Source organism: Tupaia chinensis, unplaced genomic scaffold (assembly GCF_000334495.1).
Source record: "Tupaia chinensis unplaced genomic scaffold, TupChi_1.0 Scaffold141293_1, whole genome shotgun sequence".
Lineage (NCBI taxonomy): Eukaryota > Metazoa > Chordata > Mammalia > Scandentia > Tupaiidae > Tupaia > Tupaia belangeri.
The window spans coordinates 268,452-279,042 of record NW_006201156.1 but is presented as its reverse complement, the minus strand read 5'-3'; the positions used below and the strand labels follow the sequence as shown (position 1 = coordinate 279,042).

At 57.7% G+C, this 10,591-nt stretch overlaps 1 protein-coding gene across 1 annotated transcript; it reads right to left on the bottom strand.

Annotated features, from left to right (window-relative positions):
* Positions 1-409: 409 nt before the first annotated feature.
* CYP1A2 (cytochrome P450 family 1 subfamily A member 2) lies at positions 410-6,657 on the bottom strand. Its single transcript, XM_006163024.3, has 7 exons — positions 6,554-6,657; positions 4,780-5,616; positions 4,241-4,361; positions 3,773-3,862; positions 3,138-3,261; positions 1,976-2,062; positions 410-1,066 (listed from the first exon to the last, which is right to left on the bottom strand). The coding sequence occupies exons 2-7, from the start codon at positions 5,605-5,607 to the stop codon at positions 769-771; spliced, it is 1,548 nt and encodes a 515-aa protein (XP_006163086.1). The 5' UTR covers positions 5,608-5,616; positions 6,554-6,657; the 3' UTR covers positions 410-768.
* Positions 6,658-10,591: the final 3,934 nt, after the last annotated feature.

The window sequence follows — 10,591 nt, the reverse complement described above, 5'->3', positions numbered from 1 at the left end:
TCCTCCAGTCTCTTCTCAAGGTTCTGGGCCTGCACGCATACACACTTGGCATGATTTCTGTGCTGCCAGGTCTGGGATTCGACCCACACAGATGGCCCTGTGGGACCCAGCACTTTAACCCCCATACCTGCTGGCTCCCACATTTTCTGTCTTTTGAGGATGGAACACAAAGGATCCCCACTCGCCCTCTGGGGTTGGCCCATGAGGCTGGGTCCCGCCCTCTTCATTCCTTCAAGTGTTTAGGGACTTGGGTCATACGAGAAAAGAGAAGAGAGAGGAGCGAAGAGATACCAGCAGTGACTATGAGTCTGGCCTTAGGTGCTCAAGAAGCAGCGCACTGACCCCTGCCGTGCACAGGGGAGCCCCGAAACCCTGGCTAAGTGAAGGACGCCCATCACAGAAGACCACAAGCTGTGCCATTTGTTTATGTGACTTCTCCGGACCAAGCTACTCTGTAGAGGCAGAGAGCAGTTATCTGTGGCTGGAGGGCAGGGGAGGCCAGTTAGGGAGACCCTCACTAAGCTGGCTAGTGACTGCAAATGGGCACGGGTTTTCTGGGGGCATGGTGAGAATGTTCTAGAATTGATTGCATTGTGGTAAAGGGCCACGCAAGTCTGAGACTACAAGATGTTGGACCGCACATTTTAGAGTGAATTACATGCCGTAAGACTTGCATCTCAAAGCCATTATAAAAAGAAAAGAAATAAGCACGGCAGCCCCTGGGTGACCCCACACTCCGTCCCCTGGCTCGGTACGGTGGCACCTTCTTCACTGGATAGAGAAACGCAGTCGCACCTGAACCTGCTCACAGCGTGGGTGCTTCATGGTCAGCCCGTAGATGGGGGTCAGGTCCACCTGCACGCCGGGCGGCACGCTGAACTCCAGCTGCTGCAGCAGGGTGGCCAGGAAGAGGAAGACCTCCGCCTTGGCCAGCACCTCCCCGATGCACCGGCGCTTGCCCATGCCGAACAGCATCACCTTCTCGCTCGCCGCCTTGCTGATGGCGGTGCCTTGCACAGTGAGGAATCGCTCCGGCCGGAACTCGGATGGGTCCTCCCACAGCGTCCTGCGAGAGGAGCAGAGGGGAAGGGGTTTGCGGCTGCGAGGCCTGAGAAGAAAGGCCTGGGGGGACTTGATGGACTCCTGTGTGGTCAACTGCAGTTCAAGTCCTGGACCCGGGGCTTGAAACACACCAGCTCGTATGCGTGTGTTCCCAAAATCCTGAGAGACTAGAGGAGAAGGGACTATGGCGGTCATCCCTGGGGTGGGGGTGATTTCTTGCTGTCTCTCTGTGGAGCACATGTGCCCTATAGCAAAAATCTCTTAAAAAGAAAAGAAGAGAGAGAACACAAGCGTCCGAGTAGGTTGAGAGCAATGGGAGGCTGTCCGTGGGAAAGGGACTCTACGATGAACTGTTCTGGGCCAGCCCTGCAGCCTAGAGGTTAAGGATGTCATTAGCTGGCCCAGCCGGCTGTAGTTTGAGCCCTGGCCCTGGTGGCTTGAAAAACACTCCAGGCACGCGTGTGTGTATGGCCCAAATCTTGGCAGGATGGAGAAATGCAGAAGGGACTGCAGTGTGAACAGCCTCCGTTTTTAATTTTTCTACAAAGTTGATTCATCCGTCTCTTCTGAGACTGAGAGACAGAGAAAGTACCCCCAATAGAACGCCAATACCGTGAGCCAGCCCCAGCCCCAGCCAGCCCCAGAGCACGGAAGGCGCATGCAGCACACCCAGTTGGTCAGCTCCACAGAGCGGTCACGCCCGCCCGCTGCATGGCCATCCACTCCCCAGGAGTGATGATTATTATTTGGAAAGTTAATTTTATTCCTGATGGAGAGAGGCACCCTTTTGGAGGTTTTGTCACACTTCAACCCCCTCTCCCCAGTCTCCAGCTCGAGATCCGGGGACCCCTGCACACGTCTGGTGAGTTTCCAAGCTTAGGGATCTGAGCGCGCAGGGGAAGCAGGTACTCACGGGTCGTGGTTGACCTGCCACTGGTTTACGAAAACGCACTGCTCCTTGGGGATGTAGAAGCCATTCAGACTTGTGTCTCTTGTTGTGCTGAGGAAGGAGACATGCTCGTCAGGCTCAGGGGTGGAAAACCGGGGCACGTCTTGCTGCTGCTTCCACGCCTTACACCGGGAGCGGAAGTGAGGTGCAGGGAAGAGCCAACTGATCCTTCCCCTTCCTTAGCCCCCGTTCTTCAACCAAGGCAAGGGTTGACAGAATCTCTATGCCCAGCAGGGTGATCGGCTCCATTCTCTGGGGCCAAGAAGCAGGCAGCCCGGGGAATTTTGAGCCTGATTGGGAAATCAAGCCCCTTATTCTAGAGTGGACCAGCATTTGGGCAGAAGTCAATATGCACTGACCCTCTTCATGTTGTTCTATCTCAGGGCATGATCAAGTAGTCATCGTTAAGTCCAGTAAGATCAGAGAATGGGGACCAGCAGGTGGCATAGCAGTTAAGGTGCTAGACTCCCACATGGTCAACCACAGTTTGAGTCCCAAACCCAGTGGTTTGAAACTCACACTGGGCACGTGTGTGTCATGCCCACAATCCCAAGAGGAGAATGGAGAAAGGATTATGGTGTGGCCATTCCCCCCACTCCCTGCCCCGGGGAGTGGTTTCTCAATTTCTCTCTCTCTGTCTTTCCAGCAAGTGCATACACCCTATAGCAAAAATCTCTAAATAAATAAATAAATAAATAAATAAATAAAGCAGAGAATGAAGCTGTGACAGCCAGATGAGTCCCTCTGAGTCCCAGAGGGTTCTGGTGGAGAAGTCTGCATCAGGATTGACCCAGGCAGGAGCTGCAGAGAAGAGAGCAGCAGAGGGGCCAGCATACGGACAACTGGAGGCTGGCAGGCGCATGCCGGTGGGGGCGAGGGTCCTTGTATGGAGGGAACACGAGTGGAGGTGAATGAGATGTCTGAGTGGGATTTTTTTCCTGAGAGCTGAGTGGTTTGGTATGTTTGGGCTGGATGGGGCAAACCAGAGGCCAGGGTATCTGCAAGGACCCTGGTGTCTTAGCCGGGAAGGAGAGGCCAGAGTCTGAGCCAGGGCTGGGTCTGAGAAGTGGGGAGCAGGAAGCTCAGGCAGAACCTCAGAGGCAGCAGGGCAGAGGAGGAGCCTCACCTGTGGGGGATGGTGAAGGGGACGAAGGAGGAGTGCCGGAACGTCTCCAGGATGAAGGCCTCCATGTAGGGCAGCTGGAGTCTGTCGGACAGCTGGGGCCGCCGCGCCCTGCCGACCACCGTGTCTGCAGGACACAGTGGATGGATGGAGCTCAGGGTGCCCCGACTGCTCTCATGTCCCTGCTCTTCAACGTGTTTTTCTTTATTCATGATAGGGCGTGTGTGTGTGTGCGTGTGCGAGAGCGACGAGCACCCCCACAGGGTATGGTCACGCCGTGGCCCCTTCCTCCAGTCCTCCAGCCCCTTGGCTCATGGGTAGTCATGAGTGTGTCCAGTATGTTTCACATCGGCCCGGCCGCGGATTTGAACTGTGGTCACCATGTGGGATCCAGCTTTCCCTGAGCAGTGTGTTACTGCTTGCCACAGAGCCAGGCCGTGTGTCCGCTAGTGTTCCGCATGTCCCTCCACATGGGACTATGTCTATTCACACGTCCGACAGCCCAGGAGCCCCCAGCACCTTCTGTGCAAGGGAGCACACTGCACGTCCAGGGCTGGCACACAGCGGGGCACGGAGGTGGGCACGGGCTGAGCGGACAGCCTGGGCGCCGAGGCCAGGGGCGTTGGGAGGCCACGTACCCAGCTCCTTCTGGACCTTCCTCTGTATCTCGGGTCTCGTCACAAGGTACATAAGGCCCCAGGAGATGGCTGTTGTGACTGTGTCGAACCCTGGGCAGCATCAGGCAAGGGGAGAGAGAGAGGAAGACAGGGACAGGGAAAACAGCATTGACCCAGCAGCAGCACGCAGGGACCGAAGGCAGAGGCTGGGCCCCTCCACGTACACTGACATCTGCCTTCATAATTAGCTGCAGGAATTACAGGGGCCAGACTTACAGGCCAGAGACCCCTTCATTGTTCAGAGGGGGAAACTGAGGCCTGGAGGGAGGGGGACTTGGTGGAGTTTCCACTGGGAACTGATGGCACAGCTTGGGCTCAGACCCTGACCCCAGGTGGGTTTCTGTGCCCTCAGGCACGTGGTTGGAGGTTATTTGATAGACTCGGGTCGGGCAAGGCTGGGGCTGGGCAGCAGACGCCGATGGTTCCTACCGGCTCCGAAGATGTCATTGACGAGGTTGACAATCTTCTCCTGGGGGATGGGGCTGCCGTTGGCGGTGGGGCTCTTCTCGCTGTGCTTGAACAGGGCACCCAAGATGTCCTGGACGCTGTTCTGAAGGGTCACAAGCTTAAAGGGACCTCTGGGACTTCCAGGCCAAACGCTGCACCTTGCCCTACCTCACCTGGCGTCCCTGGGTGCTGGACACTCCCCCACCCCCCACCCCGGCCTGGCAGGAGCTGGCAGCAGCCTTGGTTAGGCTTAGTGTCATTTCATGTCCACTGACCCTCCCTCCATTAACCCCAGGGTCCAGTTTCTAAGGAGGAAGAGGCTGGCCTGAACCAGGGGAGGCCAAGTGACACCCTGGCAGGGAATTAGCCTCTGCAGGTTCGGGTTCCTGCAGGACAAAAGCCTTCTTATCCAGGACAATGACCCCACCAGGCTCCACTGAGAGGAAGGCTGCCAGGGGGAGGAAACTGAGGAGGGGAAGGGAAGGGGCTGCTCCAGGCCCTGCAGGTGCAGCCCGGCCCACCGTGTCAAAGTCCTGGTAGTGCTCCTGGACCGTCTTCTGCAGGAACCGCAGGAACCTGTCATTGAAGTCCTTGAACCTCCGCAGGGCAGGGTTGGGCAGGTAGCGCAGGATGGGGAAGAAATCCACGGGGTTCCCGGAGTTGGCGGTCTCCACAAACTCGTGGCTGTTCTTCAGCAGGTGGAGCAGCTCCTCACTGCTCTGGGGAAAGTGCTGCCCGAAGCACATGGCACCAATGACCCGGGCCACGGACATGACAATGTGGCTGGAGGGGTCGAAGCGCCCGGCCTCCGCCATCAGCTCCTGGAACTTGACGATCAGGGCCTCGGCCTCCTTGCTCACGTGCTCCTCCAGGTAGGAGGACGAGGACGCTGGGTTGGAGGCCAGGGAGAAGGTGTTGAGGGCGTTCTGGGCCAGGCGCCGGCGGGCAGCCCACACGGGCCCCGAGTCAGGGCTGAAGGACATGCTCTGGCCACTGGTGATGAGCGTGGAGCTGTAGAGGTCGGGCCGGCCCTTGAAGTCGTCGCCCTGCCGCACCAGGGCCTGCCGGATGGTGTCCAGGCCACTCAGCACCAGCACGGGCGTAGAGCCCAGGCGGATCTGCAGCACGTCGCCGTAGCTACGGCTCAGCTTCGCCAGCGCCAGGTGCGGACTCTTCCCCAGGGACAGCATGTGCCCAACCAGTGGCCAGCCCCACGGTCCCGGGGGACTCTTCATGCCCTTGGGGACCCGAGGCCTCGAGGCCCTGACCACCCAGAACACCAGGCAGAAGATGGCGGAGGCCAGGAGGAGCTCCGTGGCCGAGAGGGAGACAGACCAGGACGAGGCCATCTGCAGCAGCTGTGGGAGAAGGAAGGAGGGGCCTGGCTGAGGATCGAGCAGAGCCATTCACCCATCACTCAGCAAGTGCCCTGGTCACTCTGTGCCTGGCCCCCGCTGGACACCCAAGCAGTAAGTTCCACCCACTTTTGGCACATCACAGCATTCGAGGACTGGACAGGGGCCTCAAGGTTCCCACCTGAATGTCTAGACTCCCAGCCCGGCTCCCTCTTCTGTCCACACCCTGTTTCCAGTTCCGAGGTAAGTGACCATTCCGAAACAGAAGGCCTGCCAGCCTCTGGTACAGCATGGATGCTGGCACCGCCCTCACACCCAGGAAGCAGGGGACTCCCCCAACCCTGCAATCCCCATGCGCCCGTGCCAACAGCCAGGGTCCCCCACCATGGCACTCTTTCTTCTTGTGAACCTTTCTTTCCTCCATGAGTGGGAGAGAGAGAGACTATCCCCCACCCAGGTCTTCCTGCTATGATGCACCCTCAGCTTCAGCAAGCCGGGACTCCGGGCATACGTGTACTTGGCATGTTGGCTCAGGAAGACGCCAACCTGAGCCTTCCTGTGACCCCATGCACTCTTTATCAAAACCAAGAAGGTGCCTCCTCCAAGGATGAGTCCCCTGGCTCTAGGTTGCAGAGGCTGAAGTGGGCTGCAGCCAGGGCCACAGCTGCCCTCATGCCGGGGGGGACCCTCCCCCACCTCCCCATCTTTCCACTCCAAGCAAGGTCCCTAGAGCTGGTGCAGTCCAAGAGCCTCATTTAAAACCAGAGGAGCCGACGTCTGGACCTGAGTGGCAAGATTATGCTCTGGCCACCCATGACAAGGGTGAAGCTGCAGCAGTCGGGCCACCCTTGAAGTTGTCGCTCTGCCTCTCTGGCTGAGAGCTCAGGGTGCCTGGCCGCCCAGCCCCTCTGGCTCCCGGGATGTGTGCAGGGGTCCGTACCTGTGGAGGTGGGTGCTGGAGATCCCCAGGGTTGTGGGGCTGGTCATGGCTCTGGCTCCAGGCAAGGAAGCCTTATATGAACCCCATTCCCAATCAGATTGGCCCGGTTGTCCTGATCACCTGATATCAAAACTGGACCAGTCAACAGTTAGAAGGATCAACCGTTGGCCTTGGGCCACCGTCTCGCAGCTCCACCTACTATCCAGGGCCAGAAACAGCTTTCTGGGGAGGGGACAGAGGGGTGCTACGTCCCAGGGGTTGGATCCAGGCTGGGGGCGCCTACTTCTCTCCAGGGCAGGGCAGGGTGGCGGGAGACAGTCAGGCCTCTGGGCTGCCAGGACCTCCTCGTCTCCCACTGTACTCGTGGGGAAGGCCCTGTCCTGTTGCTCAGACCAGGCAGTCTGGCCAGCCGGGCTCTCGGCTCTGCTCCAGAAGGATGCCCTCGCTGTGAGTGCTTGTGTCCCCAGATCCCAGTGCTGGAATCTGGTCATGATGCACAGGGTGAGAATCTAAACCCACTGTGATGCCGAAAGGGAGGGGGGCTTTGGGCCAAAGGTAGCGTGATAGTTAAGGCACTGGATCCCACATGGCCGACTCTGCACTTTGAGCCCTGGACCCAGAGGTTTGAAAAACATGCTGGGGGGACCAGCAGATGGCGTAATGGTTACATTGCTGAACTCTCACATAGTCGACCATGGTTTGAGTCCCAGAACCAGTGGCTTAAAATTCACACAGGGTGCATGTGCGTGCATGTCCAAAATCCCAAGAAGAGACCAGAGGAGAAGGGATTGTGGTGTGGCCACCTTCCCTGAGGGTGATTTCTCACTTCCGGTCTGTCTCTCTGGAGAGTACATGTGCCCTATAGCAAAACTCTCTTAACAACAAAAAAAGGAAAGAAAACATGCTCTGCGTGTGTGCGTGTGTGTGTGTGTCCAAAAGCCCGAGAGGAAAGTGGAGAAGGCAGCACTGCAGTGTGGCCATCCCCTGTGGAGGGAGACTTCTCACTTCTCCTCTCTCTGTGTCTGTCTCTGGTGAGTGCACGGCACTATGGCAAAACTCTAAAAAGGGGGAAAAAAAAGAAAAGAGGGACCAGCAGATGGCCTAATGGTTACGTCGCTGGACTCCCACGTAGTCGACCGTGGTTCAAGTCCTGGACTCAGTGGCATAAAACTCAGGCCGGGCGGATGCATGGCCAGATGTGCTGAGCAGAGGAGGGTGGCTTTATAGACAGAAAAGGGTTGAGGAAAACAGGAACGAAGTTGATTGGTCATTTCAAGGTTCTTCTCCTTGCGGAGGTTAAAGCAGGAGAGCCCTCCTCATCGTGGTGGCTAAAACGCGTCTGGGGATTTGCTGTGATCGCGCTCCTGATGCCTTGGGAGGCTGGCCGTGGTGGCATGGGGCCGCGTGAGTGACGCCATCTCGCTTTGGCCTGGTAGGCACGAGGCGGCCCAGGCCTAGGCCCAGCCAATGTGGACACATTTTGAACTATAAATGTTTCTCAGCGCTCTCTCTAGCACTCTCTCCAGAGTCTCTTTTTCTCCCCTCATTTTGCCAGAGTGCGTATGTTCACTGGAGAGGGAGGAAAGTGAGGGAAGGTGAGGAAGCACCCTCCACAGGGGAGGTCGAGCTGTAACCCCATCTCCAGTTCTCCCTCCTTTCAGGATTTGGGGTACGCACACGTGCCTGGCGTGTTTCTCGAGCTGCCGGGTCTGGGACTCAAACTTCATGGTTGGTCTGCTGTGTCCAACCGTCTAAATGCTGGGCTACCGGCTGGCTCTCCCCAGAGTCCCTTTAACTCCCACCACTGTTCCCCACGCCCACCGTCTAAAGCCTCCTGTAGGCTCCTGACCTCCTGACTCAGCAGAGGCCCTGTTTGGGGTGTGGCTCTTCCATGGCATAGGGGTTCCCTGTGGGTTGCTTTGTCTTCCTGTCTCCCTGTCACGCAGCCCTCGGCGGTGCTGACTGACAGCCCTGGGCTGCACGACTCAGCCCGCCAGCCCAGAGCCTCTGCCCTTCCCGCTGCCCGCTGCCCCCCTGCCCTGCGTTCCCAGTATCGATCCAGGGAATCCTAGCCAAAGAGCTTCTCACGCAAAGGCAGGCAAACTTTGACCCGGGATTGGGTGTTCTGCCCAGGCCAAGGTTCTCTGACCTCCGACCTGTCCTCCTCCTCCTCTGCCAAGGCCCAGTGAGGACCCCCTTCCCGTCACTGTGAGCTGTGAGCTGAGACGGGCCTTGGCAATGAGAAGTGCACTGCTCACTCTTTGCCCCTTTTATTGGCCTTGCTCGAAGTTTGGGCCAGGAGGTAATTCATGAGGGGGAGCGCTGGCCGAACCTGACCTCTAGGCTCTGCTTTGATTCCCCACATGGCCTTTGGCCTTTCCCTTTCTGGCATCAGCCTCTCCGGCTGAGAGGTGGGACAGAACTGGCTACTGAATTTCCATGGGGGCCGAGAGCTGCTAAGTACGGGAGCAGAGTCATACACCTTCTACCAGGACGAGGGGCTTCCTGGTCAGTCACCCAGCCCTGGAGACCAGGCTGCCTGGCTGTCTGGAGCTAGGACACTGGTGGGGGCTCTGGTTGCCAAGGCAGAGGCCGAGCTGCAGAGCAGGATGGGGGATCTGGGAGTGCCCTGTGCCCCTGCCTGGCCACAGGCTCCTTCTACACCCCGTGCTCCTTGGCTCCTCAGGCCGAGCCAGACAAGCAGGGCGGAAAGATCAGGATGCCCAGAAAGCCCCAGCAACACTGCGTCTCCTGCCCGGTCTGTGGCCTAAACGCACTTGGGGTCTGGTGCTGCCCTGGCCCGGTGCTGCAGCTCTAGTATGGCCAGGTCTGGCCCGTCACCATCTGGTAACGAGTGGTTGGGACATGGCTTACCCAGCGGTTCCCTGCAGGCAGGATTTCTGTTAGGGCATAAAGAACTGGCCGGCTGGGTCAGGGTCACAGTGCCCTTGGATGACCATGGAGAGGTGCCGGGGAGAGAGACTGGAGGAAATCTAACCTGCTGTGGAAGGCATCAAGGAAGGCATCCTGGAGGAGGTAACACTTTATCAGAGACTCCACGTGAGGAACATCAGAAGTAGAGGAGCCGGCAGAAGGTGTGGTGGTTGAGGTGCTGGACTCCCACGCGGCTGACCACGGTTCAGGTCCTGGACCTGGTGTCTTGCTTTCTCACTGTCCCTTTCTATCTGTCTCTCTCTGGTCAAAAATGAAGAATAATGATAATAAATAAAATGAACAATAAGTAAATCTTTAAAAAAAAAAAAAAGTAGAGGCGATTAAACAAGCAAGTTTGAGGCAGGCCGGCTGGATAGGGTCTGCTTGATTTGCATTTCTGTCTCCCGAAGGTGTCTGAGCAAAGAGGTGAAGGAATGAGACTACAGCCTTGTAAGGGCCACTCCAGGTGCCCGGGGGCAGAGCAGACCCTGCGGGACAGAGGCAAGCGGAAAGCCCGTTTGAGACTGTGTACTCTAGGGAACAATGACTCTAGGCCTGGAAGACGGTGGCAGTGGGGCGGGAGGATGTCAGAGTGGAGAGACCTGGCCCTTTCCCTCCGTCCTCAGCAGCCAGGCGACTGCTCCTCGTCTCCAGGGATGGCCCCGTCTCTGCAAGAAAATGCTGTTTCTCAATGCCGGCTTGCTCCCTGCTCCTGGGGCATCCCATCACCTCCGGCACTCAGTACCAGGACAACTCACGTGACACCAGCAATTCTCCAGAGCCTACACTGCTCCTTCCCCTGCCCTCGAGTGGGGGGGGGGGCCGCGTTGAACCTGCACCCTCTGCCAGGTGCAAGCTCCTCCAGACTCCTGTGGGCCCGGACTCTTCAATCCACACCCCCTCTGTGCTGCAGGGTACTTCTCCCGAGAGGCCTTCTCTGTGCCCTGCTTTGAATCGTAATCTGCCCCTCTTCATCCCCTCCCCTTCTCTGCTTTATCTGTGACACTTTTAAAAAAAATAATAAAATAACTACTTTAACATTATTTATTTAAAATAGAAAGGGACACACACACACACACACACACACACATAGACAGAGAGAGA

Coding starts and splice junctions, on each gene's coding strand:
- CYP1A2 (XM_006163024.3), bottom strand. CDS start 5,607: ATGGCCTCGTCCTGGTCTGTCTCCCTCTCGGCCACGGAGCTCCTCCTG. Junction 4,362..4,779: donor ACTACCAGGACTTTGACACG/GTGGGCCGGGCT, acceptor GTGACCCTTCAG/AACAGCGTCCAGGACATCTT. Junction 2,063..3,137: donor CCCTTCACCATCCCCCACAG/GTGAGGCTCCTC, acceptor CTCCTTCCTCAG/CACAACAAGAGACACAAGTC.